Here is a 19,265-nt window from a genome sequence, read left to right as displayed (position 1 = left end):
ACAGTTATTATATAGTGGTAATCAACAACTTCATTAGCTCAATTTGAAAATATAAAATGATTACGAAAGAATATAATGATTAAGAGGTTATAATATTTTTAAACATAATTATTTAAACAATACTAAATCTTGGAATAATTATAAACATGTTTTCTCAAATATTCAAAATTATAACACAAACATAGACAGCTATAAAATAATAAATGTCGAATATTTGTTTATTTATTTTCTATCAAGTTTCATCAATATTTGCGCATAGAAGTTGGATAATAGCACGTGCCAATAATATGTTTAAAACTATTCTAATATCTGATACTGGATAACTTATTTTATATTATTTATGCTATATTACTTATACTATTTAACAATTTTTATTGTTACGTACCAATGCAATTTCTTGGTCCATCACCGAAAGGTAAATAAGTCATAGGATGTCGCGTCTGAACGGCTTCGTCATTAAATCTTTCAGGAATAAAAGCATCAGGATTTGGGTAGATCGTAGGATCTCGCTGGATTGCAAATATTGGTATCCAAATCATCGTTCCCTTCGGAATCGTAACTTTTGTCCCGTCGAAACAATAATCGCACATGGATTTCCTCATTAAGAATGGTCCAGGTGGATATTTTCTTAATGTTTCTGTATATACAAAATTTCAGTTTACGCCAAACCTATGATTTTATAATTTAAACCGTATAATCAACTGCGGCTTCCTAATGTCTATTTTCAAAATCTAACGAGTTTAAAGAATTGAGTTTTTAAATGGATTTCTGTTGTAAGTGCTGCTATGAAAATATTTATTATTTTAATTAAAGAACTAAGGGAACTACTTAAATAAGGACTAATGAAAACTGAAAACTAAACAAGAAAAAATTAATTAATCTTTTAATGAATTAATTTGTTCGGTATTATACTATTTACAAACTTGACAAATACACAAATCCCATTTGTTTGCCAACATAAAATTATTACTATTCCATTCTTTGGAATTATATTTTTGTTTATGAAAGAAAAATTATAGTTTTATATTTATATAAGTTAATAATATATCTAATAGTATACATACTTATGTGACGGACACGGCTGTTAAAGGGTTAAAATAATATAATCTTACTTAATTTGTTGTCTAAACGTTTCTTGCTCACCTCGGAATACTAAGTCCAAGTATGCCATTTCTTTCACTTCGTCGTATTTTAACTCTCCTTTGTTTTTATCACAATGTTCTCGGATTTCTTTTCGAAGTTTATCTTGTACATCCGGATTTAAAGCTAGTTCGTATAGAGCGTTGCTCATCGCTGATGAAGAAGTCTCAAAGCCAGCGATGAAGAAAACGAAAGCTTGAGCAGTTAGCAAAGTGTCTGTGAGTTCTGGAAATATGGTTATTGTCTATTAAAGTTTTTTCAAAATCATTATAAAATTTCTTTCAATGTATTTTCTTTTATAGTAATTTGTTATTTCAAACTGAAACAAATATTGCAAAAGCAAGTAACGTGCGCAAACAAGATTTTCTTCGTTTACAGTTTTATATCGTTTTCCTTGTATATTATTATTTCATAGAAATATGTAATTTAACTTCCATTTATATATAACATGATTATAACATTACGAATGAACATAACGAAAATTGATAAGATACGTAGCGATTGAAATAAAATTGAAAGTCGAATTTGCGTTGACATAGGATTTGCAAAGTTACAATAAATTCACAGAAATTACTAGTGTGATATAAATCCATAATAATAATAACTATTTGTAATCATAAAAGCAGTTTATGTATATTATAATTAAAATTTTCCATAGGGTGAATTTTAAAATTAACTTAAATATCTCTATTACTGAATATAAAACACGATCTACATTGCGTTGACCAATAATGAGATAAAAATTAAAAATGGCAAGACCAATTACTTAAAGATATTCTCATCTTACTAAGAACTACTAGATTGTTCCGAACACGGAGCTGTTGGATGATAGAAAAAAAATATTGTTTTTCATTTTGAACATAAACTTGAAGACTTCTGTATTTATATTTCATCCTGTGATTTTATCACACTTACTGATATTCTCCAATTTATCTGGATGTTTCTTGAGCTCGAGAAGCATATTGACGAAGTCCGGCCTAACTATATTATTTTGGCTTCTGTATTTCAACGTGTCCGAGATTACTTTAGTGAAAAACGATGTAATTTCCGATTTCGGAAGTATATATCCCAGCATTCTGTAAAACCATGGCATTGCCTGTCTAAGGCGGAATCTTACTACTTGGATAAAGCTAGTGGAGAATACTTTTCGGCCCACCCGGCGAAATTCGCTTTCTGTGTCCGACAAAGCGTTCGTTTCAAGCCCAAAAGCGCAGCTACCAATCACATCCGTTGCATATTTCGCTGTCAATTCGCGGCATTCTACAGGCTCTCCTTTTTCTACAACTTTTTCCAAATATTGTTCCAAATGTTCTGAACACTCCAATATGAGCGGAAACATTTCCTTGAGTTTGCCGGACGTGAACACCGGTGAGAGCCTTGTTCTCAGTGGCCGCCATCTTTCCGGCTCCAAGTTGAACAAATGTGGAGACAACGGTTCTGTCTGTGATTCATTTGCAGAATAAAATATTATTTGAATTTTTTATTAAAATTTCAATAAATTATTAAAATGATTAGAAATAAAATTATTTATTAAAAAGTGATACCATATGAGAATGTGGCAAGAGAAATTTTCGTTGATGGAATAATGTATTAATATATTAATAAATTTAATAATATCTGATATTCGTTAATAGAATATTTTCAGTAACTAAATATTTTAAAATACGAATTAAAATAAAGTAAAAATGTTTGAATTGATTGAAAGATAATTATTTGACACAAAAAAATTTCATTTTTACAAATCTTCTGTATTTGAAGAATACTGTGGGGCAAAAAATTTAACACTAGAACTACCGAGCATTTAATACGATTAATATGTAATTCCTATAAAAATTGTAACAATAGATTATTTTCAGCTTCTTCAGACATTCATTATAATATCCAAGAGAAACTATTTATTTTCAAGATCGTTTCGAATATTCAATGCTTTTAAGATATTGAAAACTGCGAAATAAATAAGTCGAAATCAATCATTTTGACTGGTACGGTAGTTCTAGTGTTAATGCTCCGACAATCTTATTATACCTTTTCGTATACAGGCAAACCGCGGTCCGCAAATTTCGAAAAATCTCTTATTAAAACGTCCTTTATAAGATTCGGCTCTTGAAGAAGAAGGATAGGTGTTCTTCTCGTAAATATTCCGACCATTGGTTCATTTTTGTACTCTTCGTAAAGCATTTGCAAGTAATCGCTCATTGACATTTTCGTGAGCATCACGTCCTTTATGTTGCCGAACAACGGCATAGGTTTCGGTCCAGGAACATTACGAATTTTCCAAAAATCGAAGGTCGCGGTGAAGTAATAATAAATACCATAAATTACTGCTGCGACTCCGCAAAGTATTTCTAAATAATTAGCCATGGTTCCGCAGTGTTCATAATCCAGTAAATAATGAGATTTCAACGAACGAAGTTTGCTGTAAAGTATTATTACTATTATCATTATCATTTGTAATACGGTTGAATGAGAGATTTTTTCATGAAGTTTTTCAAAGACAGTTAACTCGTTAAGTCTAACTGGGTTCGCACGAGCATTGAAATGGCGTATGTCACAACACGGACATGCATTGTTTTATATGGGCTACTCTTGTCTAACCGACAATCATTATCATTAATCCATGTTATTATTTTTCAACTATGATCGATACGACTACCTTGTCATTAATAATTTATTGGAAAAAAGAGAAAAATTCTAGGTATGTCCATGTTTCCTCTAAAGCATAATAATTGATAACAATATTAATATTATAATATTTATTCAATTCTATTTAAAATCTTCATCACGAATCTTGCACGTTATTATAAGGCAAGAGGTTAACACGTTGAACGCCGCACGATTTCATAGAGAAAAATACAAAAAATGGAAAAAATGTAATATTAAATCATTTGATTGAATTGCGTTATTATTATCGCACATTCATCTAGCTGAACATCACCAAATTAGGTAGCATTATTTATAGTATGGAAAAATTTCTAAATAATCGTCGTTTAATTGATGGAATTACAGTAATTCTATTTGGTTGGGGGTCACCGGTGGCCGTCATGGCATACGTGTTTTGCCTACGGCAAAATTGTCGGGGGCAATGAACTCGCAAGGTTACAGCCAAAACCGATGATAGCGTGATTGTTCGAACCTTGACTATGGCAGATGAGGATGTGTATGTGTGTGTGTGTGAGAGAGAGAGAGAGAGAGAAAGGGAGAGAAAGTCACAGTGCGAAAGCATTTGTGTCCTGAACCCTTTACCTTGTAATAACGTGTGAGACTCGTGGTACAGATTTTAAACAGAATTTAGCAAACATAAATATTACTTATAGAAACCTAACCAAAAACTCATTGTAGATGACTCATTGAAAACGGAATTTTATCAGTTTTATCTTTTTTCGATTATCTTGCTGATAACTAAAAAATTTAGCCGATTTGATTTATCTTTTTTACTTTTATTTACTGTCTTGGTTTTCTAGAAAGGAATAATGGCGGACATTGAAGGAGGGGCTTAATAACAACTTGGTGACTTTGCGGTGTACTGTAAAACGTTATTGCAATTTCGAACGGTACTCACAGTAGAAAAAAAGTAATTTATAAAAGTTTAGTTTTAGCAATACTTCTAAATAAATTACTTTTTCATTTTACAAGTTGAAGCTGTTTATTTAATTATAAATGTCGATTAGAGCGATAGATCGGAATTATAATTGTAACCGTTAATAATCAATAAAAAATAAAATGAATGAATGAAAAACAAAACCATCATAGAACGCAAAATTGTTGTCTATACAAAACATAATTACAATCATAAGCATTGAGTTAACATTCTGATTATTTGTAAAAATACCAATTGTTTCATTGTTGTGGAAATATTTAAAAGTATTTTCCTTAAAATATATTTTATTTCACGAAAGGCAAACAAAGAGAATAATTCATTTTATTTTTTTCTGTAAAAATACCGATTGTTTCATTGTTGTGGAAATATTTAAAAGTATTTTCCTTAAAATATATTTTATTTCACGAAAGGCAAACAAAGAGAATAATTCATTTTATTTTTTTCTATATAAAATTGTATAACCAATTTTACTTTTAATTTTACAAAAATAATTATTAATTTTATTCATAGGGCAGCAATTTTATAATACAAAATAAATTGCCAGTTCGTTGAACTGCAATGTGTCGAAAGTAATTATTATTATACAATTTTGTATAGATATTAGTTATATTTGTATAACTCAGTGCATTTAAATCAATTAGAAATCATTTGTCTAGGCCAGCCACGTGTGCTCATGTAAAATATATTTGAATAAATTATGCTGCCATTGTCAGGTGATTTACGACAGGTGACAAAAACGATTAAACCACGGTATTCACTGACACGCGCAATATCGATTGTGTGCTCTTATTAATATGTATTATTACACAAAACATATGCAAACACAACATTTGTACGTACGTATTTATATTTTCTGATGTAAATTGACCGTGCACTTAATAGTGGTCTTCAGAAGACTGCACTGGAGCACGAAAACATCATCAACAGAGATAATAATCAATAAACTGATGAGTCACAATGAGATTCATATTCGAAGTTTCTGCGAATTCATAAAATGACACAGACAATGGACAATAAACAATAAACGAATTCGTTGTATTAGGTGAAATATGATAAATACAAGGTTAAGTCAGATACCGTTTTATGTGTTTACTCGGTTCAGATGACTCGCTGCACTAGGTAACAGAAAGCCTTTATCGTCGGAGTTCATAGCTCGACAGAGCCTTGATAGATTGCTCTACAGCGTCTGCAGTAGGTGTCGCGTCGAGTTGCTCGAATAGACTACTGAAGCTGGAGATACGTGCTTGGATAATTATAATCTGATAACGATCTGCTTATCACGTAGATCATAAAACAATTAAAATTATCATTTACTTTATATGACATCAAGGAGTAATTAGTCTGCAAGTTTACCTAAGTCAGTAATCACGCCTAAGTCAATAGTGTCACTTCTGGAATGTATAGTTTCCTTGCTCCAAAGGGTTAGTTAAATTTATAGGAAGTGAAATGAAATATTACATACTTCTGAAATTATACTTCTTTATTTTCCATTCACATCGATTACTAAGGGAAGGCTAATTAAAAATGTGGTAGCCTATCAAGCTTATTAAAATCGATCTTGACTTCTACCATAATTCAAGAGATATTATCATTGTTATAGTTTAACACAAAGTGTTTTAAAACTATATAGTTAATATTAGGAAGAAGATAATTAATATCAATATTAACATAAAACAGTAATATTTTTAACTTTATTTACAAAAATTCGAGGAATATTTGTGTATAACTTATATACATGATATAAAAATATAATACCACACTTTATTAGCTCGTAAAACGCTGAATTTTATTTTTGTTATAGATGTAATTTTTATCTACGTTTTACCAATTTATTATTATTTATTTATCTCAAATAAATTTTAAACAAATTTTATAAATTTAAATTAATTATAAATTATGCTATATTATAAATTAATTATAAATTAACTGTATATTTATCATTTAATTTTCAATTTTACTTATCTTCAAGTACATCCCACCTTTCGGACCTAATACAAGTGCACGTGGGTCATGTTCATACGGGACTATTGTTTTTTCACAAACACTAACTCTAAAATGGTGCAGTATTTTTATCAACCCCACTTTCGTTTGATAAATTGCGAAACGAGCACCTAAAACAAGAAATCATAAATTACATCGAGATCAAAATGACTGAAAATAAATTTCTAACAGTATTAAGTATTGTAGTACACCAAGAGGCTACAAAAAACTATGTCCACGTTGATAATGGAATTAAATTATGAATATGTTTGATTGATAAATATGTTAACCCTTCGCGGTCGAATGTCGTCGTAACTACTTCGAATTTCGATATCTAAAATCGAAAGCTGTAAATGAATAATTTAATTAATAATTTTATTTTTTTTAGCATTTAAGACTTCAATGCATAATTCAGTCTTTTATGAAAAGAAATGTTAGATGTTTAAGATCGTTTCGTCCGCAAAAGGTTAATAGAAAATTGTTGACCGTTAAGGGTTAATATTATTTTGTGTATTACCTATGCAATTTCGTGGCCCTTCTCCGAATGGTAAGTAGCTCATCGTGTGTCTCGTTGCGATTGCATCTTCATTGAACCTTTCTGGATCGAAAATTTCTGGACTTGGATAAATACTGGGATCGTGATGAATCGCATACACTGGAATAAATACTCCGGTACCTTTGGGAATTGTTATTTTACTTCCCCTGAAGGTGTAATCCGAGTTACATTTTCTTCTTAATGTTGTTCCTGGTGGATATTTCCTAAGTGTTTCTGTTAATGAGAATACACAATTTTAGATTCAGCGGTATAGATAACTGTCGTTCATCTTAGGTCCCAGACGAGTTTAACACTAAGACTACTATACCAGTTAAAATGACTGGTGACAATTTCTTTGTTTTGCAATTATTGATATTTTAAAAACATTGAATATTCGAAACGATCGTGAAAATAAATAGTTTCACTTGAATACTATAATGAATGTCCGAAGAAACTGAAAATAATCTATTGTTACAATTTTTATAGGGATTAGATATTAATTCAATTAAATGCTCGGTAGTTCTAGTGCTAAATTAAGTTAGAGCCCGGAATATCTCTTATTCCTTACTGTTGGACAATTGAATAACGGATCGTCAGATCTAGGTCATCTCCAATCCATAAGAAAGTTCATTATTTACGTATTTAAATTTTAAATATAATCAATTTTAGCTTGTTAATGAATTATTTGTAAGCTCAGACTGTTAACGATAAACAAAACTTTTGTGAGAAAAAATAGACGGTTGAAAGAGGAAAATATTACAACGAAAAATTGAAAATTAACAATCTTTTCATTTTTCATCGTAATATTTGCCTCTTTCAATCGATTTTTTTTGTAATAAATATAATTACAATTGTAATTATAAATTATAGTAATTAAATTATTTTTAATTTTATATTAAAATTAGTTTCAATAATTAATTTAATTCTCCATTAAAACGAAAAATATCAGATTGACTCTGATATAATGCAGAGTCCCGAATTTATAGAAGTATCTTCAAAAGGTAGTGGGCGTAATTCCGCAGATACTAAGTGAGAAAAAATGCGTCTGGAATGTCCTTATCAATATAAGTAGATAATATCAGATATGTTTGATAACGTACCTTTAAAAATTTTATCCAAGTATTTCATTTCTTTCACGTTTTCGTATTTGAAGTCGCCATTAATTTTAGCGCTAGTCTCCTTAATTTCTGCTCTTAATTTATCCTGCATCTCCTGGTGAAGAGCCATTTCATAAAGAGCGTGGCAGATAGTCGTCGACGATGTTTCAAAACCGGCTAAGAAGAAAACGAACGCCTGACTAGTGAGCAAGGCGTCCGTCAATTCTAAAACAAAATTCGATCTTAATTAAATAATAAAATTGTTGAAGCGAACATATTTGAAATATTAGTATTACTTATACCGGGTGTCCCATTTCAATAAGTACAATTATTTCCAGAATCATTCGTTATTTTATAAATGTCTGAAACGCAGTTTTCTCTGTTTTAATGAGTTCTATTGAGAACCCATTGGTAGATAAGTTGACACTTTTCTGTAGAGAATAATTTCCAGCATCGATTAACAGAAAAAATATTACGTGGTCAAATATGGTACAATTATGGTCTTCTCAAAACAAAAAAATGTTCGTCTAAGACATTTTTCAAACAGCGAATAGTTCAGGAGATAATTGCATTTATAAATTGAAATGGGACACTCTGTATATGTAATTTTACGTTCAAAGTGAGCATGCTCGTGAATTAATTCTTACATGTTCTGAATAAAAGTTGAGACGATCATAACCTACCAATATCTTCTAATTTGTCTGGATGTTTCTTTAACTCCATTAGCATATTTACGAAGTCTGGTCTATATATTTTATTCTCTTCCCTATAGTTTATCGTATCCGAGATAGCTTTAATGAAAAAAGTGGTAACCCTTGTGTAGGGTAGTATGCTCCAGATGTAACTGTACAACTTAGGCAAGCTTTCTTTGAATGTTTGCTTCATGAGGATCCATGGCGAAGTCGAAAACGCCTCTTTGCCTATCCGGCGAAATTCACTTTCTTCATTAGACAACGCGTTCATATTGATCCCGAACGCGCAACTACCGATAACGTCAGTCGTGAATTTCGCTGCCACTTCGCGACATTCTATCGGCTCTTCTTTCTGAACGATTTTCTCCAAATATTTCTCCAGTTGCTGCGAGCAATCCGTTATCAAATGGAACATTTCTTTGATCTTTCCGGATGTGAACACTGGCGAGAGCTTTGTTCGGAGAATTCTCCATCTCTTTGCTTCCAAAGAGAAGAGATTCACAGACAATGGTTCCACCTATAGTGACATTAACATCGAGATTAGTTTTCATATCAAAAGTGCTGACAGAATATAGAGAAAGCTGGGATAAGTTGATATATTTTTCAGTTTTTAATAATAGAACTATTGAACAAACAAATTAGGTTTTTTAATATTTTTATAGATACTTCAGGAGTGCATCTATTAAGATATTAATTGATTCGTAATTCGGTTTGCGTATTGCTAAATCGATCTGTTTATTTATTTTTTGGGAAAGCTATCTTTTCGATAATTGTAAAAGAAGAAACTATGTTAAACTATACTTTGAACCTTCTTTTACGTATATTGTATATAACACTTCGAAAAAGTATATAGGAAAAAGATGGCGTGCCATTTATTCGATGGCATTAAAGACTATCAATTTACCCGTCTTCTCTAATGCACAACGTATTACCTAAACTTGTACCGCAAATTAATAGTTGAATAATTACATATTTGTACATTTAAATTATATATAATTATATATTTACAATAATATATTTATTTAATACATAACAAGTTGATACAATATATTTCTGTATACCTTTTCGTGAATAACAATTCCACGGTCATTGAAAGTAGAAAAGTCCTTGATGAGGACATCTTTGACGAGGTCCAGGTCACGCACGATAACGTTAGGAGATCCTCTCACAAATATTCCAATAACTGGTTCGTTTTTGTATTTATTGTATACTTGCCTAAGATATTCGCCCACCAATGTTTTCCTCAATATAACATCTTTAAAATTGCCGAATATAGGTATCGGCTCAGGTCCAGCTACACCTTTGTTCTTCCAGAAATTGAACGTTGATGTTAAATAATAATACACAGCCACGATTACCACCGCGGCGGCGGTGAAAATTTCGAAATAGTTAACCATGTTAACTAATCTTTTGTAACTTTCCAATCTATCAATAGTTCCCTGGAAAAATATCAATACCTTTTTCCAATCGAAGACCATAAGAGAGTCGATTAATGAAAAATATTTCATTGCGCTTTTTACAATTAAATTTTGTTCTACGGCATTATGAATGTTTAGCTGTCTGATATTTACCATCTGAATACAAATACTATTATTGTTGGTAATATCAAAATAGAAGCAACATTGACTAATTGAAATCATTTCCTCGATAAGAAGAAGATAAATGTAAAACAAATAATACAGTGGATTTTGTTAGCCTTGAAAAAGTTTACGTGGTGCTCATTAACATAGCAACGAACGCTGGGATTGAATAATAAAAAGCCTGAAGATCAATGACGCAGCAGAAACACGGCAATATACGTATGTATGTATGTATCTTACCGTGTTGTCACACTTGTTCACAAGTGGACACACTTGAATGCTTGGGCACAAATTAAAGCTTGAAATGGTACTACTTGTTTCAACGATGAAGTCTTTATTTTTTTAGATAAACGTGTAATTCTTCTTTGTTTTGGTTTGGTCTTTCATTAAAATATACGCTAGGTGTATTCGTCCTGCGTTTAATGAGTATATACACGCTTCAGTTTGCTATTTTATTGCGCGCGAAACGAGAGATTTTTTAAACTAAATTACACAGTTAACGACGCAAATCGCGTTGCACTATTCTTTTTGTATTTTAACACTAGAACTACCGAGTGGTCAAATCGACTTCGTTTTATTCTTTTGTGAGTATTATAAAAGTATATTTATTGAGATTTCCATTGGTTTATATTTTAATTTGTACATTGCTGAATAAAATTATCATGTAAAGGATTGTAATGGAAGAAATGGGTTATTTTGACCTGTCTGGTAGTTTTAATGTTAAAGAGTGTACTGAGAGGCTCAGAATAATAATGGTCTAACTTTTATTTCTGAGTTCTCGAGAAGAAAAGTTTTTGTAAGATGTTCTTGGATTAATTAAATGCTAATATTAATAATTATTAATGATTAATATAATTAATAACATTGTTACATTAATATATAATTAATTCAAGAACATTTTACACAAGTTTTTTTTCTAAAAAACTCAGAAATAGTAGTTGAACCACTATTATTTTGGGTCGTTTATTTATTGATATGGATATCGATATTCTTGAACGAGTGTCCACATCACATACGGAAATTATTGACTGGGAGGTTAATTATTATATCAAGTTATATAAACAAAAAATATAAAGAAATATAATAGACCGAAGTTAATGAAATAAAATATAATAATGGTTCCTTTGCTGAATGATTTCGATAGATACTCGTTTTCCGACTTTGTCATTTAGCATGATTCAGAGCAAGGGCCTACAACTTCTTTCGAGTTACGTCAAATTTTAATGATCTCAAAATGATAAGATAAGCCAAAAATGACTAGGTATGTTTATGTAGAAGGAGGAAGTCAACTGTAATATATTGCTGAGTTAGTGTGACTAATCATAAACGACATTGTACAGATGATAATCGTGAAAATAGACAGATATAATCTTGATACTACACATTATATGTAAGTATTATTAGTGTCGATAAGTAAGTGATAAAGCATATTATTCATTATTACAATAGAAGGATAATCCAGGAAATGGTATTTGTTCATTCTCCAGTATTTGAGATCAGTGATAAGGCGATTACAATGAATGAATTCGAACGGCAAGTTATGCTAAATAGATAAAGTAACGATAAACAAATAGAAGAAATAAATAAAATAATAAAGTGACGTTTTTAAAATGTACGTAAACCCGCATATATTTGAAACAACAATTCAATCAATTTCAAGTGTAATTTTTAAAGAATTCCAAGCATTTATATTAGCCGTTATATTGGTATCATAAAATTAATGAAAACAGTCGAAGTGATACAATAAATATTTACAGTACCCGCGCCTTGTAGTCGGCACGAATATCAGTGTAGCGTAAAATGATCCTGGCTCGACGACGTAGTAATGTAATAATCAGAGAAAACCACAAATTAATATTTTATTTCATGAATATTTTAAATTAATTTATGTTTACACCAAATAAATGTATAATTTACAATCTGTGTAATAAATATGTTTATATAAAACTATAAACACTTCTGTACTTAACAAATCTGAACAAACGACTGACACAGAATGTCGAAAACAAGATAAAATTTGCTCCTGGTAGATTCAAACCTGAATTTACTCGATGATTTATTCAATCTTAAATTGTACACTCCACGCGTACCGCAGCAACCAGACAGACTCACTTGTGCTAACACTTGATTGTCTTTCGCAACTGGCAGTGCTAACGCGAGAGTCTAATCCGGATGTTGTGTGCCATTTCTGAAAATGTATAGCTAAGTACGGTAATCTTCGGATATTAAATTGAAAATATAAGTGAAAAACATTGCATAGTATTATGGTTGCAACCTCTCATCATTTAAAATTGAAAGAAATTTAGATTTTACAAATGCAAATCGAAAGTTTCTAAGTACGGAAGTACTTTAATATTAAAATCAATTTATCTGAAAATAAAATGTAATAATAATTATATATGGAATTTAGTACCAGATTTAAATATAAAGTTAATAATAAATCAACAGATAATAATACAATTCAAGGATGAGTTCAATAATAAGTGGATAAAGTGAGGTTAAGTAATTATAAGATTATAGAGACAACTAGCTGTCAACTTTAAAGCAACGTAGAACTATGTAAATATCCGCCAATATATATGCTACGTGTATTATCTCCGATAACTTGGAATTGTAGACACTAGCCTCGTCGTGATAAAATGCTCAGGACAATTGTTCAATCTAGAAATTGCACACAATAACATGTAAAATTCTGAGAAATACATAATGCAAAAGTACTGATTAATACTTCTGTTAACCAGTCAATTGGATTTGACGAGTATACGCGTCATTTTAAAATCCAAAATAATACTAATTTGTTCAACAATAAATGATTTATTTTTTCGAATAAACACATGTGCATTTGCCCTGCATGTGTCTGACGTATATACTCGACATTACTCGATTTTAATCACGCACACCACAAGAGTTTCAAAACTAAGTTCCACAGTTATCGCGTTAAACAATTTCCCGTTTAAATGAAAATATAAATTTATGAGTTATAAAAGATAATAACAATTTACAAATATTAATTTAATTAACTTCCAATTTTTTAACTGATTCTTATGTAACTTCTATTTAGAATTATAAACCAACAAATAGAAAACAGTATCGAATAGTACTAAAACTCAAAATTAAATTTTCAGTTAGAACTTCTACTAAATAGAATAACACAAATTTCGAGTTAATCCAATAAAACTCATGCTCATAAAAATTGTAGTAAGACTGTATTTACTATACCTTGATAATTGAATCACACCACGCGACACATCAGACGATCAAGTAACACGAAAAGAACACATGATACATACACATAAACTATTGGAAGAAAAAAGTTCCGAATCAAAGTGGAGCGTATAAATAAGTTTCCCAGAGCACAGTAAAAGATGAACAAAAGTAAACAAGTCATGGCACCTCGTTTTATACCATCGCGGTGAGATAAATTTACTGATTAGTACACCACTTATAAACCGTTATTTGACATTAATCGCGAATATAGCATTCATGTTTCTCCGAATTTTATCTCTATAGCATACATCTACACTAAATAAGATTTTTTTAGATGCACCGCTCTTTCGGCACGAAATTTACTATTTTATAATATACAGATAGATTTTATTGATATTATCGATAAATTTTATACAAGTAGTAAATATTTTACGAAAAAGGAAAAGAAATTTGTTTTTATCAAGTTTAGTTCCTAAGACGTATTAAGACCGTGACTTGCATCTTTTATGTTCGAACCGTGAACGATATTTTTCATACTCAATATCATAAGACAAAGGATGAACGCAAAATTTTACTAAATCAATAAATAAACAAACGAAATATTGTGCATTACTGATAACTGTTGTACTCTAAATCACTAATGTACTTTATTACTAAACCTTTTTTATTTTATGTATTTTTATTCCATAACCAGCACAGTCATAATTAAAACTGTATATTATATACATTTGTATCAGTTTTGTCCAAGGCACAACCCTAGATTTAATTGTAAATTCAGGATTATTTGGACATGTTTGTCTGTATTGGAAAGTTAAAAGGTTTCCTCTTCTACTTCCATCTGAAAGTTTAATCTCGTATGATAGTTTATATGGACTGAAAGTTCTGAAAAATAAAGTTCAAATCAGATCATTATAGCTTTTTACTAACCGCCTATTGGATCCAATTGAAAATCGAAGCATTAAGCATTCATATAAAAAAAAGTTTGGTCTTGTGTTAACAACTTTTTGTTATCTTTTTCTTATCTTTGTCTTTCCTTCTCCTGTAGCCAATGTGTCGGTAACGTTAATTTCTATTTGTAGATAAAGTCAATTTCTATTTGTTATTAGAAATTGTTTAACTTCACATTTCAAAATCCTTTCGTTAATATCCGTAATATTCTTTCTGTAAATAGTCAGTTAGAAACAAACTGTCATAGAGTTTGATCAATAAAAATATTTCAACATCATAATTTAGTAAAAATTGTAAATAAATGTATTAAATAAAAATACACGCCACACTTCGAAATTGGTGGCGTCACCTATTGCAAGGAAGCTTAAACTTCTAGCCAACTAATACTAGATTGTCTCCGCTAAATGACGTCACCAAATCAACTGTGTAGCGTTTCTTTATTCAATATATTATTTATTTACAATGTTCACTAAATTATAATGTTGAAATATTTTATCCACCAACTTTTATGATGGCTTGTTTATAAGTGACTATTTACAAAAAGAATATCACGAATATTAACAAAAGAATTTAATATGTATAGTTAAACGATTTCTAACAACAAACAAAATTATCTTTATCTACATTACTGAACATTGGCTACAACTGTCTCCGTCTTTCTCACCTACTATTCGCTCTCACGTTAGTGTCGTTGGCCATTTGCGTAGAAGTGCACAATGGCAAAGGGTGACGTCTACTCGTCAGGCTTGGCTCGATTTTTATGGTAGCTCAGTTTCCGCACGTCCTTGTTATTGACCGTCTTTTTTCGTTCCGCGGCTCGGCCAGCAACAAAGACGTGCCAAAACTGAGTCGCTACAACAATATCAGTTCCCTTGTAGAAACAGTTTTAAAAAATGGCGGGAATAACTGCGCAACAGTGTTTGCCAATAGTAGTTAATAGGTGTCACTAAATGGTCTTCGAAAACCCGCAATTTTTTAAAACATCTCTAACTTTTAATACCCAGAAATTTATTACTGTTTATAAGATAATTAATATTTGATAGAAAAATATAATTTTAGTATACAGGTGATTTAAAAAAGCAGAGCCTTTGCATCATCTTCATTTAAGAATCTTTAGATTATTATTCATAAGATGAAAAATATTTGGAATTCTATTTGAGATTATGATATTCATAATTGAAAACTTTTTTTAGAAGCATAATACCCTATTTAATTCACTCTTGGTATATCCGGTTCATCTTCTTCGACATACGATGTTAATGACTTCGGTTCTTAATGTTACTATTTCAGTAAATTGTAAAGATGCCAATATTGTGGAAAAAGGTAATTTTAGAGAATAGATCACAATTTGGTCAGTAGGAATTATTTTTTGCACATAAACATATGTAAATAATACATCTTATATTTTATTATGATTTACATTACAATAGAAATAAATATGTATTGAAAGCTTGAATTAAAACACTATATGCTGATTACATTGCAGTCATCTATCTAACAAGCCCACTGTTGCAGTTAACTTCTCAATTGTAGGAAATAGGGACACTCTATAATTGTATGGCCATGAGGTTAGATTCTCTGCATCTGTACCACTTAGTTGTTCCCTATAGGAAGAAGGTGCAAGGTGATTGCTATGACATCACCGTGGGAACGTTGATTCGGAAAAGCGTTATAAAGCATGGAGATGATCGACACGCAAGTCATTCGATGTAGGTAACGTACACCCACGTCGTTACCCTACAATTTACATCGTCAGTTTTCGGATATACATAAATTCTTGTATAAATTCATTACGGTGACAATAATCAAATATTTAAAATCATGGAAATTAAAAGTGGTTTTTCACAAAATACTGACACAAAAGAAATTTCTTCAAACGGAGAACTAGAGTATTGGATGACTCGACTTCCAGATGCTATAAAAAATATACCTATAATACAGTTGGCAATACCCGGTACGTTCAAATATCCTATTCTTCGCAATTACATATAATCACGTAGAAGTTAATGTAATTCAATAATCATAAATACTTCCATAATTTACACTTCCTATGTTTTACTGTATTGTTTAAAAATATTATGCATCTTATTTATTCAAGTTAGGAAGAGAAATTTTAGCTTACCGCCAAAAATTATGTATCTTTACAAAAAATTACTTATAAACTTAATAAATCACATAATATTCCGATTAATTTTTACAGAAAACTATAATCAAAATAAAAAGGTAGAGTCGAAGAAAATTTGCAACTTAATGAAAACTTTGCGTTTTAATCGCTTAGTAATTTTGATAAAAGCAATCGCTTTAAATATAAAAATTTCATTTTCTTCATTATCTTTGTTAAACTACAGGTCTTAACAAATTATTTAAAATTCAATAAATTACATACATTTAGGATCTCATTTTGAAGAGCTACATGAGACGAAAATAATAAAAACTTAATATTTAATAACTTGTAACAGGTTCTCATAATACAATGACTTACACTATAAATCGTCGTAATGAAGTGGGGCCGGACGAGCCAAACTACATTAGAACTCTCGGCCGTTACTGCTCACCTGTTTCAAAACCCATTATATTTAATTGGTCTATTACGCAACATGACAGTGTGAAGGATCAGCTGAATGGAGGAATTCGGTACTTAGATTTTCGTGTCGCAACGAAACCAACGAACAGAAATATTTATTTTGTACATGGCTTATATGGTTCAGAAATATATCAACCACTACAGGAAATTGCGGAATGGCTGTCTTCTCATAGTAACGAAATTTTAATCGTAGATTTTCAACACTTTTATTTGTTCAAAGAAACGGATCATCAACATCTTGTAGACATGATTTTTCGAGTATTTCAGAAAAAATTGTGCCCCATATTTTCCAGTTTTGATCACATAACGCTTAACTGGCTTAATTTAAAAAGATACCAAGTGATCGTTATTTATAGAAATATTTTCGCGCAAAATTATTCGAATTTATGGCCTAGTGGATTATGGCGTACACCTTGGCCTAACACCACTCGTGTCGATGAACTTCTAGATTTCTTAGATATAGAACTGCAAGCAAGACCACTAGAAATTGGCTTTGTATCACAATGTGTTTTAACACCAGACGTCTCATATGTATTAAAACATATATGTGGAACGTTGCAGAGAAGTTTAGTGCTATTAAGTCAAAAAACGATTTTATCTTGGTTAAGTCAGAAACGCTCCGGTCAAGGTGGATTGAATATTGTTATTGCCGACTTTGTATCAGATAATAATTATTTATTCTGCAAGACAGTTATTGCAAACAATAAGAAAATGTTTCATTTGTAATATTCTGTATGAAATAGTATATTATGTCTGCATCTATACAGTGTAATTAGAATAGTACTATCTTGAGTATTTCCAAAACTTCAGAGTTAAAGAAAAATTTGTACAGTAAAGATCATACCATGACAGTTGTAGTAAATATAATAATCAATAATCTAAAAAGTAATGTATATATCTAAATTAATTACTACAAGATTATAAAACTGTATTACCAATGATAATTATTATGTCTAAAGATTTTCTTGTTGTGTGTAAGATGTAAGATATTTTAACTCTTTCTGTAATTGGAAATTACCCATAAATAATTATAAGAATATACCATTCTATTTGAAAAAATGGAAGGTAATTTGTACATATACAACATTTTTTCATTTATAAAGAAAAATTGTCAATATCATGTGATACACACTATCAAGAGATTATAAGAATAATATATTATTGTTCAACAATCTTTTTCCTAGCTTCAATGGTTAGATGTTAGAGATCATTGTTCTCATTGATTTATATTGTTTATATTTTAATATATTTTGGTTGTGATAAATTGTTTTTAAATTGTTGTTTTATTGTATATATTTAATGTAGAATTACTTAACTCCAAGAGAAACATTTTTGTAGAATTGTAATAGATATTGTAATAAATCTTTATAATTATTTGAATAACAATCTAATTACATTATTTTCATTTTTTTAGTTGCTTTCTTAAGTTGATAACTGTAACATTAACTACTATAAACTGTTGTATTTTTTTCTTATATTTTTTTAAATACAAATGTAATAAAGAATTAATGATTTCTTTACTCAAAGAGAAGTATTCATAAATTGAAATATAAAATTATACAGTATTCAGAAGAATATCAATGCTTCATTGATATATAAGCTGGACACAAAATGTTACAAATACATTTGTTACACGTAATAAAGTGGTGTATAATATTCAATAATAAATGATTAAGTAGGTACAATGTGAATACCAATCTTGTATTTATAAATATATTAATAATTTCGTATTACCTGAAAATTTTAATAATATATTTCATATTAACATTTTGTTTTTTAATAATTCAGTTTTTTAGACTACGTGTATATAATAACAAAGAAATATAAGTTAAAACATTTAAAACTTAATTATAATATGTTAATTTTTCTTTAAAGAAATTTGTGCAAATAAATTAATTATCTTT

At 29.9% G+C, this 19,265-nt stretch overlaps 2 protein-coding genes across 3 annotated transcripts in view; one reads left to right on the top strand and one right to left on the bottom strand.

Annotated features, from left to right (window-relative positions):
• The window catches only part of LOC116428622 (uncharacterized), a 39,195-nt gene extending 25,188 nt beyond the window's left edge, over positions 1–14,007 (bottom strand). The window contains exons 1-10 of the mRNA XM_076374466.1: positions 13,842–14,007; positions 10,104–10,481; positions 9,034–9,559; positions 8,354–8,575; positions 7,236–7,487; positions 6,681–6,849; positions 3,166–3,556; positions 2,056–2,581; positions 1,144–1,365; positions 386–637 (exon numbers count right to left, since the gene is read on the bottom strand). Of these exons, the coding sequence (XP_076230581.1) occupies positions 386–637; positions 1,144–1,365; positions 2,056–2,581; positions 3,166–3,556; positions 6,681–6,849; positions 7,236–7,487; positions 8,354–8,575; positions 9,034–9,559; positions 10,104–10,439 (2,896 nt within the window). The 5' untranslated portion in view covers positions 10,440–10,481; positions 13,842–14,007. The remainder of the gene's footprint in view (positions 1–385; positions 638–1,143; positions 1,366–2,055; positions 2,582–3,165; positions 3,557–6,680; positions 6,850–7,235; positions 7,488–8,353; positions 8,576–9,033; positions 9,560–10,103; positions 10,482–13,841) is intronic.
• Positions 14,008–15,984: 1,977 nt separating this feature from the next.
• LOC116428590 (PI-PLC X domain-containing protein 3) lies at positions 15,985–19,263 on the top strand. 2 transcript variants are annotated; one of them, XM_031980409.2, is made up of 3 exons: positions 15,985–16,100; positions 16,311–16,731; positions 17,237–19,263. In XM_031980409.2, exons 2-3 carry the CDS (start codon positions 16,599–16,601, stop codon positions 18,085–18,087), a joined length of 984 nt encoding a protein of 327 aa, XP_031836269.1. In that variant the 5' UTR covers positions 15,985–16,100; positions 16,311–16,598; the 3' UTR covers positions 18,088–19,263. The 2 variants fall into 2 exon arrangements, with proteins under 2 accessions (XP_031836269.1, XP_031836268.1); XM_031980408.2 differs by having other exon boundaries at positions 16,006–16,100; positions 16,293–16,731.
• Positions 19,264–19,265: the final 2 nt, after the last annotated feature.

The sequence above is a fragment of the Nomia melanderi genome, chromosome 1 (genome assembly GCF_051020985.1).
Source record: "Nomia melanderi isolate GNS246 chromosome 1, iyNomMela1, whole genome shotgun sequence".
NCBI classification, from domain to species: domain Eukaryota; kingdom Metazoa; phylum Arthropoda; class Insecta; order Hymenoptera; family Halictidae; genus Nomia; species Nomia melanderi.
The sequence above is the reverse complement of the archived record's forward strand: the minus strand, read 5'-3'. Positions and strand labels throughout refer to the sequence as shown.